The 15,161-nt window shown below is 47.9% G+C and overlaps 1 protein-coding gene across 1 annotated transcript in view; it reads right to left on the bottom strand.

Moving 5' to 3' along the window:
- MYRFL (myelin regulatory factor like) overlaps positions 1-6,187 on the bottom strand; it is a 180,736-nt gene extending 174,549 nt beyond the window's left edge. The window contains exon 1 of the mRNA XM_040413445.1: positions 6,133-6,187. Coding sequence (XP_040269379.1) covers positions 6,133-6,187 — 55 coding nt within the window. The remainder of the gene's footprint in view (positions 1-6,132) is intronic.
- Between the last annotated feature and the right edge of the window lie 8,974 nt (positions 6,188-15,161).

Here is a 15,161-nt window from a genome sequence, read left to right as displayed (position 1 = left end):
TGATGTACTGTAGCATGTTTCGTGTGTTGCGTGAAATGAAATCCTAGACATTTGAGGTACACTATAGCCTGTAGACATCTATAGAACTGTACAGCTTTCTAGTCATGGAGGCTTCAGAAATGGCAAAAGGAGGAAACAACTTATTCCCACACTATAACTTGTGCTGGAGAGAAATGGGAAGGTGGGGGCAATACCATTACAGGTTTTTGTAATGACCGGCGTCACGCAAAGGGAGGGAAATGGGAAGGCCCTGTCCAAGGGAGAGGGAAAGATGGTGACCCCTGACGTCCCTAGACGGGTTCCTCACCCGTACGCCGATCACGTGCCTAAACCCTGGCTTTCCCTAAGATGAGCCCTATGTAGTGAACGAGGCGGTGGGATCACTAGTCCGCACCACTGACACTAAGAGGAAAACACCAAGGAGAGGACAGACAATACAGACAAACATATAATCCCAGGTGGGCGACAACAGCAGACCACCAAGGCCCAACAGGGATCCGGAGGGTAACGTTCTGGAACAACAACCAGGGAACACAGCCACACAGCTCCAGTGGGTCAGTATAGAAGTCCAGGCAGGAAGCTCTATATCTGGCAACCAAAGAAGTGAGAGATGGGAATATAAGGAGGTTGGGATTGCTGGACAAGAAACAGCTGAGGAGGAGAAACTACGGATCCCTGAGTGAGCCAAAAAGGATTGCAAGGCAAACCCAGAAAGCTACCATTAATAAACAGTACTGTCTTTAGACATAGAGCGCGCAGCCACCCGCTGCGACTTCCTGACCCCGGGTATAACGGAGTCAGGCGTGGCTCTTGACACCCTCGTGACAGTACCCCCCTCTCTACGAGGGGCCTCCGGACACTCAGGACTAGGTCTCTCAGGATGAGAGGCATGAAAAGCCCGAACTAACCTGTCAGCGTTTACCTCAGTCGCTGGAACCCACATTCTTTCCTCGGGACCGTAACCCCTCCAATGCACCAGATATTGAAGAGAGCGGCGGACCCGACGAAAACCAACAATTTTGGATATTTAAAACTCTAGATTACCATCCACAACAACAGGAGGAGGTGGCAGCGGTGACGGTTCTAGAGGTGGAACATACTTCTTGAGTAACGACTTATGGAAGACGTTATGGATTTTAAAAGTCTGAGGTAGCTCCAGGCGAAAAGCCACGGGGTTAATGATGGCTACTATTTTGTAAGGGCCAATGAACCTAGGACCCAGTTTCCAAGTGGGAACCTTTAATTTAATATTCCTAGTAGACAACCACACATAGTCATTCACTCCTAGGTCCGGACCTGGCGACCGTCTCTTATCAGCCATGCATTTATATTTACCTCCGATATTTTTCAAATTAGCTTGCACTTTCTGCCATACAGAAGAAAGAGATGACTAAAACCGTTCCTCTTCGGGAACCCCAGAAGACCCCCCCTCTTTGAAAGTACAGAATTGGGGATGAAAACCATATGCACCAAGAAATGGTGACTTGCCAGTAGATTCCTGACGGCGATTATTTATGGCAAACTCGGCTAACGGTAAATATGATGACCACACCTCTTGGTTTTCAGACACAAAACATCTTAGATATGTCTCAAGGTTTTGGTTGGTACGCTCAGTCTGTCCATTCGACTGAGGATGGAAAGCTGAGGAAAAGGACAAGTGTACCTCCAAATGGGAACAAAAAGCTTTCCAAAATTTAGAAATAAACTGGGTTCCCCGATCCGAAACAACATCAGAAGGGACCCCGTGAAGCTTCACGATTTCACTGATGAGTCTTAGCATTAGGTAGTGCGGGTAACGCAATGAAGTGTACCATTTTACTAAACCTGTCCACTACTACCAAGATAACTGTTTTACCCGCAGACAAAGGTAAGTCAGTGATAAAATCCATTGACAGATGTGTCCATGGCCTATTGGGAATGACAAGTGGCAATAAAGACCCTGCAGGACGTGTATGAGAGACTTTCGCGCGCGCACAAGTAGAACAGGAAGACACAAAATCCATTACATCCTGACGCAACCTTGGCCACCAAAAACGACAATACAATAGCTCCAAGGTTGCTTTACTACCCGGGTGCCCAGCAAGTGCCGAATTATGATGTTCCTTTAATAATTCGAGACGCAGGTTTAACGGAACAAACTATTTCTCTGAGGGGCAAGAGACCGGGGCGTCCCCCTGGGCCTCTAACACCTTCCCCTCCAGAACAGAGTGTACCGCAGAGACAACCACTCCTCTTTGTAGAATGGGTACCGGATCACTCACATTACCCCCTCCAGGGAAACAACGAGATAGTGCATCTGTCTTGGTATTTTTTGCCCCAGGACGATAGGTAATAACAAAGTTAAACCTGGTAAAAAATAGCGACCACCTAGCTTGTCTAGGGGTGAGACACTTAGCTGATTCGAGGTACAGAAGGTTTTTGTGGTCCGTATTAACAGTGACGGGGTGGATTGCCCCCTCTAAAAAGTGATGCCATTCTTCAAACGCTAGTTTAATAGCTAATAGTTCCCTATTGCCAATATCATAGTTCTTCTCTGCTGCAGATAGTTTTTTAGAAAAGAACGCACAAGGACGCCATTTGCCAGGAGACGGACCCTGAGACAGCACAGCCCCCACTCCCACCTCTGATGCATCAACTTCAACAATAAAAGGCTGGGAGACATCAGGTTGGATTAGTACAGGTGCCGAGGTAAACCTCTCTTTTAGAGAGGAAAAAGCAATTTTAGCGGCGTCAGACCATTTAGAAAAATCAGTCCCCTTCCTAGTCATGTCAGTAAGGGGTTTTACAATCACCGAATAATTTTTAATGAACTTTCTATAGAAATTTGCGAAGCCCAAGAACCGTTGCAGTGCTTTGAGGTTCTCAGGAAGATCCCAATCTAAAATTGCCTGGACCTTCCTAGGATCCATACGGAAACCTGAAGCAGATAATAAATAACCTAGGAACTGTATTTCCTGAACGGCGAAGACACACTTTTCAATTTTAGCATATAATTTATTCGTCCATAGGACCTGCAGTACCTGTCTGACATGCACCTCATGTGTTTTCAGATCAGACGAATAAATTAAAATATCATCTAGGTATATCACCACAAACCTGCCGATAAGATGACTAAAAATGTCATTAACGAAATGTTGGAAGACAGCAGGAGCATTGGTCAGACCGAAAGGCATGACTAGATTTTCATAATGCCCCTCAGGGGTGTTAAAAGCTGTCTTCCACTTATCCCCTTCCTTGATACGAATCAGATTGTGGGCCCCCCTAAGATCAAGTTTGGAGAACCACCTAGCACCCGCAATCTGATTAAACAGGTCAGGAATGAGAGGAAGAGGGTATGGGTCTCGGATGGTTATCCGGGTTAATTCGCGAAAATCTAGGCAAGGACGCAGGCCCCCATCTTTCTTTTTAACGAAGAAAAACCCTGCAGCCACGGGTGAAGAAGAGGGTCTGATGTGTCCCTTAGCCAAGCTCTCGGAGATATAATCTTTCATGGCTTGTCTCTCCGGACCCGAAAGATTATATAACCTGGTCTTGGGTAATTTTGCACCGGGAATCAGGTTAACCGGGCAATCATAAGGACGGTGAGGTGGTAACGTCTGGCTGGCAACCCTTTTCAGAAAAAAAGTCCTCAAAGTCCGAAACAAATGTAGGTAGGGTAGCTATGAAGGCAACTAAGCAATTGCTATTTAAGCAATTTTCTCTGCAATGCTCACTCCACTCCAATATCTCCCTGGCCTGCCAATCCACCACTGGATTGTGCGCTACCAACCAGGGAAGACCTAACACCACAGGAGTGGGAAGCCCCTCCAGAACATAACATGAAAGCCACTCGTTATGGTGGTCCCCTACCCGAAGGTGTAAGTTATGGACAATGTGAGTGAGGTTTCTCTGAGACAGAGGAGCAGAATCAATAGCGAATATGGGAATAGGTCTCTGTAGCGTACAGAGAGACAAACCCATAGTGTGGGCAAAATGGGCATCTATCAAATTTACTCCTGCTCCACGGTCTAGAAAAAAAGAAATAGTCTCCGTCTTAACACCAAAAACAACAACCGCTGGCAACACAAATTGCGATGTTCGTATGGAGGAAACGTATACCCCCCGGCTGACATCTTCCACACAGCCTGGGGTTAGTAGTTTTCCGACGGTCTTTTGTTTTTGAGAAAGGAAGGACAGACATTAATAAAATGACCCCTCTCCCCACAGAAAAAACAAACCCCACGCCTACGGCGAGCCTCAGGAGGACGGACCTGACGAGTAGTTCCTCCTAGCTGCATAGGCTCGTCTAAGTCCGTACAGACTAACTGCTGCTTGGGAGGGGTTACCAGTTGCTCCGGATTTTTCAATCTGTCCCTAAGACGTCTATCTATCCTGATAGAAAGGGACATAACCGCATCAAGGGAAAAGGGAGTCTCATACAGCGCAAGCGCATCCTTAATCCTTTCGGATAACCCAGAGCAGAACTGACTCCTGAGAGCCGGGTCGTTCCACTGGGTATCCGTAGCCCACCTACGGAACTCTGAGCAATACTCCTCTACTGGCTGCTCTCCCTGTAGGAGTCTCCGTAACTTTGATTCAGCCAGTGCGATTCGGTCAGGGTCATCATATATGAGACCCAAGGCCCCAAAAAATGTATCCACTGACCGGAGAGCCTGGGAATCAGTGGGTAAAGAGAACGCCCAGGATTGCGGGTTCCCCTGAAGCAGGGAAATAACAACCCCCACCCGCTGTTCTTCATTACAAGAGGAGTAAGGGCGCAGTTTAAAATATAATTTACAGGCCTCACGGAACGTCACAAATTTGTCCCTTCCCCCAGAAAATCTGTCAGGAAGAGCAACCTTGGGTTCCACAACAACCTGGTTACCTGTAGCAACCGCTGGGCTTGCGGTCTGTAGCAATTGTTGCTGTTTCTGGAGGACCGACGCCTTCAATCCTGCCACCTCCAAAGACAGGCCTTGAAGTTGCTTTGACAAAGCAGCAATTGGATCCATACTGGATTCTAAGTAGGTATAAAGAAATTTTTTTTTTTTTTTACCTACACAAAATAAGGGCCAGATATAATGTAATGACCGGCGTCACGCAAAGGGAGGGAAATGGGAAGGCCCTGTCCAAGGGAGAGGGAAAGATGGTGACCCCTGACTCACCTTGCGGCTGGCACCTGACTGCCCTGACGTCCCTAGACGGGTTCCTCACCCGTACGCCGATCACGTGCCTGAACCCTGGCTTTCCCTAAGATGAGCCCTATGTAGTGAACGAGGCGGTGGGATCACTAGTCCGCACCACTGACACTAAGAGGAAAACACCAAGGAGAGGGCAGACAATACAGACAAACATATAATCCCAGGTGGGCGACAACAGCAGACCACCAAGGCCCAACAGGGATCCGGAGGGTAACGTTCTGGAACAACAACCAGGGAACACAGCCACACAGCTCCAGAGGGTCAGTATAGAAGTCCAGGCAGGAAGCTCTATATCTGGCAACCACAGAAGTGAGAGATGGGAATATAAGGAGGTTGGGATTGCTGGACAAGAAACAGCTGAGGAGGAGAAGCTATGGATCCCTGAGTGAGCCAAAAAGGATGGCAAGGCAAACCCAGAAAGCTACCATTAATAAACAGCACCCGCTGCGACTTCCTGACCCCGGGTATAACGGAGTCAGGCGTGGCTCTTGACACCCTCGTGACAGTTTTGCAATGCGGCTTTTAGCCTCCTTGACAGGTGAAGGACATTGCATTTGCAACCACTACACATACAGGCAACATAAAGCGTTTTTCACACTGCGGCTAATCTCCTTTCATCTGGTTTCTGCTCTTTTTTAATGGCAAGAACATCAAAGTCTGCAGTGACTCCCTTAAATTATTGAGATCTGTTCATTTTTCATTCAGATTAGTCTTAAAACGGATCTATGCTGTTAATGTGAACAGAGTTCAATAGAATATTATTCTGTACATATAGTTATTGGTAATATGTACTATGGACAGCAGGTATGTACGTCTGCTTAACTGTGTAAATACCGAGCCTTCTGGAAAGGTAGAATAATTACTACAGAAAGGACATGTAAGTGTTGAACATTCAAATATCTTAGCTGATGAAAAAACAGCAATAATGATATCACAATAATGTACAAGTTACCTTCAAAGAATTGTTGTAACGCCTCATTTTCCCCTAATACATCCAGCCGATCCATGACAACTTCCTTGGCAATTGTTCAAAGACAATACTGACAACAGTAGTCAGAAATCCTGGACTGATTCAGTAGGCCATACTTGCTATTGAGAATGCATCACACATGACCACGGCTCTTCTTGTATAACAGAAAACCTGCTTAAGTCCACTTCATCTACATATTTCAGTAAATCCAGACAGTCATTTTGAGAAAATGTACAAGTTATGGCAGAATATCCTGTAGATCAGTTGAAATCTGTTTCAATTCTGAAGCAGATTAGACCATTACCTTCCTAGTTCCGGAGACCTTTGCTCTAAGAGCACAGCACATGCATAGACACTAGAGTAATAACCATTAATTCTTATCTAACATTTGTCCTTCCATGCAGCAAAAATATTTTTACAATGCATGCAATCAAGGATTATGATACGCCTCCATGAGCATTATTTGGATGACGCAGCAGCAGGATGATGGTAAAAGGAACACCAGTCATTTAGCTCTACATTATATACAGTTGCAAGAAAAAGTATGTAAACCCTTTGGAATTATATGGATTGATGATCACATTTTATAACCAATTTGTGAAGAAATCAATATCATTCCAAAGGGTTCACATACTTTTTCTTGCAACTGTATCCAGAATATGGTGTAACCTGGTCCCAGGGAACCTGGCAGCAATAGCATAGCATTTTTTTATGGGTGCATTATATACATAGAGATCATTGTACATACTTTTGTATTTATTTCCATGGTTGTCAACAGCAAGCTAAAATGTCTTCTTTTAATTCCCAGTGCACTGTATCTGCTTCCATTTATAAAGGTATCTTACTGATTTTAGCACAAAAGGAGGTACCAGCCCAAGAGACTCACAAGGCTGGGTGCATGGACCCCACCTCCGGCCAAGCAGCACAGGATCCAATCCAAGAATGTCCAGCTCCAAAGGCAAGTAAAAATGTCCAGTACTTAAATCACATAAGGTTTATAATAATCATGCGGCAAGAGAAGAGCTTACGCATTTTGATCATTATATGATCTCAGACTGGATTCATATCATGTATTTGCCCTACATTTAAGGGCTCATGCACACAGCCGTTGCCCGCAGTGATCATCAATCACAGCCGTTACCTGTGCCTGCGCCGCGAGCCACTCTGAAACACATGCTGTCACCGGGAGCAGGCAGTGCCGAGAACAGCCCGATGAAGGCTGTTCTCGGAACTGCCTGCTCCCGGTGACCGCATGTGTTTCAGAGCGGCCAGCGGCTCAGGCACAGGTAAGGACTTACCTCTGCATCGCTGGGCTTGGGAATAAAGATGGCAGATCGCATGTGTTCGTCGGCGAACACTGCGAACTGGCCATCACTAGTTGCCCGTCCATTCTGTGCATTGGGAACCGCAACTTGAGGTCCCCAATGCAGGGGCAACATTTATGTGGATTCCGCAGACTGATGCAGACCTATTCAACTTGAATGGGTCTGTGATCCGTTCGCACCGCAAAAAAATAGAACATGTTATTTTTTTTTTTGCAGAGTGGAGCCACGGACAGAAAAACCACGGAAGCAATCTGTATTGCTTCTATTCGGCACTGCACCTTCCAGATTACAGACCCATTCAAGTGAATGGGTCCACATCCGTGATGTGGCGCAAAAACATCTGAGGCCTGTATATTGCGGACCCGCTGTCTGCAGGCCGCAATACGGGCCTGGCCGGCACATGTTCGTGTACATGAGCCTAAATGTATACATTGGGAAATAAAGAATGCAACAGTGTAGTACACTACACTTTTCCATCCTGCAGAGTCCGGCAAAAAAGTGTAATATATATATATATATATATATATATATATATATATATATATATACATACACATACACATACACATACACACACACACACACACTCACCTATAGAATTATTAGGAACACCTGTTCTATTTCTCATTAATGCAATTATCTAGTCAACCAATCACATGGCAGTTGCTTCAATGCATTTAGGGGTGTGGTCCTGGTCAAGACAATCTCCTGAACTCCAAACTGAATGTCCGAATGGGAAAGAAAGGTGATTTAAGCAATTTTGAGTGTGGCATGGTTGTTGGTGCTAGACGGGCCGGTCTGAGTATTTCACAATCTGCTCAGTTACTGGGATTTTCACGCACAACCATTTCTAGGGTTTACAAAGAATGGTGTGAAAATGGAAAAACATCCAGTATGCGGCAGTCCTGTGGGCAAAAATGCCTTGTGGATGCTAGAGGTCAGAGGAGAATGGGCTGACTGATTCAAGCTGATAGAAGAGCAACGTTGACTGAAATAACCAATCGTTACAACCGAGGTATGCAGCAAAGCATTTGTGAAGCCACAACACGCACAACCTTGAGGCGGATGGGCTACAACAGCAGAAGACCCCACCGGGTACCACTCATCTCCACTACAAATAGGAAAAAGAGGCTACAATTTGCACGAGCTCACCAAAATTGGACTGTTGAAGACTGGAAAAATGTTGCCTGGTCTGATGAGTCTCGATTTCTGTTGAGACATTCAAATGGTAGAGTCCGAATTTGGCGTAAACAGAATGAGAACATGTATCCATCCTCTGATGGCTACTTCCAGCAGGATAATGCACCATGTCACAAAGCTCGAATCATTTCAAATTGGTTTCTTGAACATGACAATGAGTTCACTGTACTAAAATGGCCCCCACAGTCACCAGATCTCAACCCAATAGAGCATCTTTGGGATGTGGTGGAACGGGAGCTTTGTGCCCTGGATGTGCATCCCTCAAATCTCCATCAACTGCAAGATGCTATCCTATCAATATGGGCAAACATTTCTAAAGAATGCTCTTAGCACCTTGTTGAATCAATGCCGCGTAGAATTAAGGCAGTTCTGAAGGCAAAAGGGGGTCTAACACCTTATTAGTATGGTGTTCCTAATAATTCTTTAGGTGAGTGTATATATATATATATATATATATATATATATATATATATTTATTGTAAGAAGGTCCAAGGAATCATCGTGGATGATAGGTATGTGTCTCGGAGGTTCCTGGCCTCAGTGGAGTAAGAGACGGTTTTTATGTGTCAGCAGCAGTTGCTGTTTGACACCTTGATACTTAGTATAGCTGATCTGGGACGGCTCTTACTGGGAGTAGTCAAAGTGCTGGGTGTGTGACTACTCCCCATGTTCAAGGCTGCGTTTTGCCAGACAAAAGCCAGCCAGCACTGCCAGGTGGAGAGGATTACCTTCATCTGACAGTGAAGCTCAGGAGGTCTCTATGTTGGGATCTGAGGTTTTGTGCCTGACTGGAGGGCTGAGACCCATGTACAGGGGAAACAGGCCCCCTAAAGCCTGCTGTGAACTGCTGGAGGCAGAACTGCCAGCAATATGAACTTTCCATTGTGTGTGAATTAACACCAAAGACTGCAAAGTGACATGTTGTTCTGTGCAAATTGGACTTTCCATTTTTGTGTGAATACCAAAGACTGCAAAGTGACGTGTTGTTTTATGCAACTGCCGCAAGTGTGAATAAACACTGAAGTTTGAGTTAAAAACTTGTATTTTGCCTCTGTACTGCATCCACTTACCCTATCTACTAGAGCGAAACCCCACAATTGTTAGAGGATGCGGGCAAGCACAGCGAGGCTGGCATGAAGGCCGAATTATTTTAGTTTTTTTTCCGGGCACGGTTGTATGTCTTACATCAAACCAACGAGATTACAACCAGTGTCCCTGGAAGCTGTCGTGAAAGCCCTTGTGGAGCCTAACCTGCAGCAGTGGAAGGCTAATAAGCAGCAGCAAGAAACAAACCAGCTGCTGTTCCTAAATGTGATGGCTTTATAGGTGGCAGGAGCATCCCAGAGCGTCCACGATGCCCATAAAGTGGTCCATGCTGCGATCCTCAAGATGACCCCCTCGGATGACGTCGAAACCTATCTGGCGGTGTTCGAAAAGGTGGCCGTGAAGGAGAAGCTACCCAGAGATCAATGGGCTGAGGTCATTGCTCCGTTTCGGGCATCTGGACACCAGCAGGTGTATTTCGACTTACCGGACAATCAAGTGGCCCATTACCCGACAGTAAAGGGTGAGATTCTGGCAAGACTGGGGGTGAATGTGTTGGTCCGGGCCCAGCGGGTGCATCAATGAGAGTTTAACCCGGCTGAACCCACGAGAACTCAGTTATTATGATTTATTACACCTGATGCAAAAATGGCTGCAGCCTGACGTGCTGAGTTCCACTGCTATGCTGGACCGTCTGTTGGCTGATGTATTCTGGAGGGCTTTGCCATACCCTCTCCAGCACTGGATCGGCCAGGTGTCTCCTGGTAATGCCCTTTAGATGGTGGACCTGGTGGAACGCTATGAGGCAACCAGGAATCTACATGGGGGTTCTTTTGGGAGGGGGGCAGTCAAACCCCGGAAATCTCCACCCCAGGCCCGGCAACTTGTGCCAACAAAACCCGCCCGGGATGTACCCCCTATGGACCCGATAGTCTGCTGGCCACATAAGGGCTGACTGTCCCCGTCGGGGTGAGCCCATGGACACTAACTATGGCTACCGCCACTCATTGTATGCCAGGAAGCTGTGTGCCTCTGGTACCCCAGAGACTATAGACAACAACCACTTGTGCCAGGTGGAAGTAGGAAACACTCTGGTGGTGGCGTTGCTGGACTCAGGGAGTCTGGTGTCCCTAATAAGGGCTACACTGGTACAGCCCGCTGAGTATACTGGCCAAAAGGTCGGCGTTGTGTGCATTCATGGGGACTTAAAACACTATCCCACCGCCCTGGTCTCTCTATCAACGGTGGCCGGCAGGTGGACTCATAAGGTGGCCATCGCCACCAATCTTCACTATGAACTAATAATCTTCCTGGCACTGTGGCCTGCTACGAGAATTACTGATACTCATGAGACAGGGGTAACTCTAGCAGAGTAGCACTGCTCAGGGGGGAGACCAGAACCCTGGGAACCCAAGAGTAAAGGGCCAGCAGTAGTGGTGACCGCCACTTCAGTGGAAGAGGGGGAGACAACCACGCTAAGTGTGATGGTGGGAGACGTGAAGGACTTGCCGCCAGGTCTTGAATTGGCAGACCTCAATGTCTCCAGGGATAATTTTGGTACCGCCCAACGTCGGGACCCAACCCTATCTCGAGCCTGGAAAAATGTGTTAATAGTAGATGGTGAACCACAACAACCTGGGGCAGAGTCTGCGTTTCCCCGTTTTGTGGTTCATCAGGATATGTTGTATCGGGTAAATCAACTAAGGGGTGAGCCTATTGAACAAGTTGGTAGTCCTCAAGGCTTATCGCAAACTTGTGTTAGATCTAGCCCACCAATACGTTCTCGGGGCCACCTGGGGCTGCAGAAAATTTAGGATCGTATTTGTAACGGAACGCCTAGCACCCTGACCGGGTACCTCCGTTGATAGATGCTCCTAGTGCTTCCACACAAGCATTGATTTATACACATCTTTCAACAAAGTTACCACCCACAGGGTTTTGTAAAAGCAGCCAATCACATGCATTTTCAGTATTCAAACCTTCCCAGCAATTGTACACAAAATCCCCTTCCCTCTGTCTGTAACGCAATTAACAAAATACAATGAGCATTGTCTGAGACGCAATTAACTAACACACTGGCATTGTCTGAGACGCAATCAACAAAATACAATTACCAAACGTAATGGGCTAACTTAATCACTCACAGACAGAAGACACAAATTTTTCCCCCAAAACACAGAAAACACCTCAAAACCCCACACATCCCCATAATGTATACATCCATGGATAGCTCTGATCTGGGTGAACAACATATCCAAAAATCACCCAGATCCGAGCAGGGGTTCCCGAATTCCATGGAAGTCACATTCGGCCGGCCGCAAGCATGGCTTTCCTGCCCAAAACAGTTCCACAGATTTAAGCTGTGCGGCCGGTCTGTCTTCTTCTTCAAAGTTAGTATGGGCCATAATCCTGGGGCAGGAGGCTGGCAAACAGCCCCCTCCAAAACACCGTGGCGAGGTTGGTTTCACCACACATCTCCCCCTCCCAGGGAAGACTAACCAGATACCTGACCTCACGCCGGTCAGTACCCGAGTTAGTCTGGCAGTCCACCCACAACCCAATACTGGACCTGTTGAATTTTGGGGCCTGATTCTGTTCTGTATGTCCCCAGCTGTTGAGTGGGCATCTGCTACTCCTTGCTTCCTTGTGGTTCTCTAGCTTGGAGCTGTAGGTTCTTGGTGGGCAGAGGCCGACTGCGCTCTGCCCAGATGCCAGCTCTTCCGATGGGGTAGCCAGTGGGGAGTCAGCCTCTGGACAAGAGGATAGGGGAGGGCAGAGGCCGACTGCGCTCTGCCCAGATGCCAGCTCTTCCGCTGGGGTAGCCTGTGGGAAGTCCGGCTCTGGAGAAGAGGATAGGGGAAGGCAGAGGCCGACTGCGCTCTGCCCAGATGTCAGCTCTTCCGCTGGGATGGGGTCAGGGAATCCTGCCCCCAGGACCTTGTTGCGGATCAGCTGTGGAGAGGAGGGATCGTTTACCTCCTCCTCCTGGCATTCCTGCAGGGTTGGTGGGGGATCCGTACCGGCCGTCCAGCATCCCGGTAGGCCTGGTGCAGAGACTGCGGTCCCATCTGCACCATCGGAGTTAGAGTCCCCCTGTGGTTGGGGAGAGAGACAGGTTGTCTCCTCTCCCTTCAAAGTACACTGCCGCTGGGGAGTGAGACCGACTGTCTCCACTACCCGTGATGCTGGTTGTTGCAGGGGTGAGGGACCGACCATCTCCTCCCCTTGGACTCCCAGTGGCAGTTGGGGATCTGGGCCGCCTCCCCAGCCACCCTGTTGGGCGGGTGGAGTGACTACGGTCCCATCTCCACCTGCCGACTGGGGTTCCTCCCAGTACCAGTCTATGAAGTCCCCTACCTCCACAGTTGATGAGGAGGTAGGGGATACCTCAGCTGTGACTTGCCAGGGGTAGGGCTGCAGGTCTGGGCCTGGTATCCAACTGTCTTGTATCTTGCGCTGGGCTTGAATGGAGCGAAACAACTGTTGATAATCTTGCTCCAGCTCCCACTCCCTTTGGACCAGAAAGGTCAGCTCTGCCCTCACCCCACTAGTTGTAGGCCAATTGTGCAAGTCCCCCCTGTAGTCAGTAATGTCCCAAAATCTAGATTCTTCTGTGCTCCCAAAGTCAATGTCTTCAAAAGACTCCCACAATAACCCAGGGCAATTATATTCCTCACCTTCGGGCTTGGCGTACTCCTCCATCCATGGAGACTGTCGTACTGTGTCCCACCATAGTGCTTGGCAAGCGGCATCCAGCCAGGTTTCCTGCCATACCAGTGTCTCAAGCTCTGACACCCACTCCGTCAATGGTTGCTCTCCCAGTAGAGGTAGTCGCAGCGCCAATCGCATTCGTAATCTCTGCTCCTCACTGGGAAGACTCTCACCCCTCCGACGCTGCACGTCCTCCAGGGCCTGGTGCCATACGCCTTTCCGCTCGGCATCCCTGTAATCCGGGTGACCTTCCTCATGGAATGCTGTGCAGGAACCAACGGCATCCATATTGCTGTAGCCAGGGGCGCTGTACGGATACTAGCGTTGCCCTCAATTTTGTAAATCCACGAACGGTGTCTCCGAGCTGCTTCTCCTCACACTAGGACGCCATCCCACTGCTTGCCACCAATGTAACGGAACGCCTAGCACCCCGACCGGGTACCTCCGTTGATAGATGCTCCTAGTGCTTCCAGAGGACTCCAAGCACTCCACTTGACACCGTCAGCACTGCCGACCCCACGAACCGCCGAAGCTACGACAAGGCTCCAGTGGGTGAACCTCTCCTAAATGCAGAGAGCAGGAACCATGAACAAGCTCTTACAAGAGCTTATACTCAGGGGAGTATTGTGATATAGCAATCCCCAAGAGTGTAGTTATCCCATTCCCCAAACATGAGCCAAAACATCATGAAGGTATAAAAACAGGAACTCTCTTTATTTGAACACACAACCATTGATTTATACACATCTTCCAACAAGGTTACCACCCACAGGGTTTTGTAAAAACAGCCAATCACATGCATTTTCAGTATTCAAACCTTCCCAGCAATTGTACACAAAATCCCCTTCCCTCTGTCTAACACAATCAACAAAATACAATGAGCATTGTCTGAGACGCAATTAACTAACACACTGGCATTGTCTGAGACGCAATCAACAAAATACAATTACCAAACGTAATGGGCTAACTTAATCACTCACAGACAGAAAACACACATTTTTCCCCAAAACACAGAAAACACCTCAAAACCCCACACATCCCCATAATGTATACATCCATGGATAGCTCTGATCTGGGTGAACAACATATCCAAAAATCACCCAGATCCGAGCAGGGGTTCCCGAATTCCATGGAAGTCACATTTGGCCGGCTGCAAGCATGGCTTTCCTGCCCAAAACAGTTCCACAGATTCAAGCTGTGCGGCCGGTCTGTCTTCTCCTTCAAAGTTAGTATGGGCCATAATCCTGGGGCAGGAGGCTGGCAAACAGCCCCCTCCAAAACACTGTGGCGAGGTTGGTTTCGCCACAGTATTCTACAGCGGTTTTACTGGCCCAGCCTATAGAGGTGGAAGAGTATTGTAAATCTTGCCTGACCTGCCAGATAACTAGCCCCCAGACACATTTTAGTAGCCCCCTAGTACCTCTCCCGATTATCGAGGTACCGTTTGACTGAATAGCTATGGATCTCATAGGCCCAGTACCGAAGTCCGCCAGAAGGCATCAACACATCTTAGTCATCCTAGACTACGCCACTTGGTACCCAGAGGCGGTGTCACTGCGACGTACCTCGGCCAAACTCATAGCTAAGGAGTTAATGGAGATGTTTTCCCAAGTAGGACTACCTAAAGAGGTTCTGACCGACCAAGGGACCCCTTTTATGTCCAAGGTGATGAGGGAACTCTGTAAGTTGCTGCACATAAAACAACTACAGAAGTAAGTTTACCATCCGCAA

This window comes from Bufo bufo, chromosome 1 (genome assembly GCF_905171765.1).
Source record: "Bufo bufo chromosome 1, aBufBuf1.1, whole genome shotgun sequence".
NCBI lineage: Eukaryota > Metazoa > Chordata > Amphibia > Anura > Bufonidae > Bufo > Bufo bufo.
This window is presented reverse-complemented; position numbering and strand designations above follow the sequence as displayed.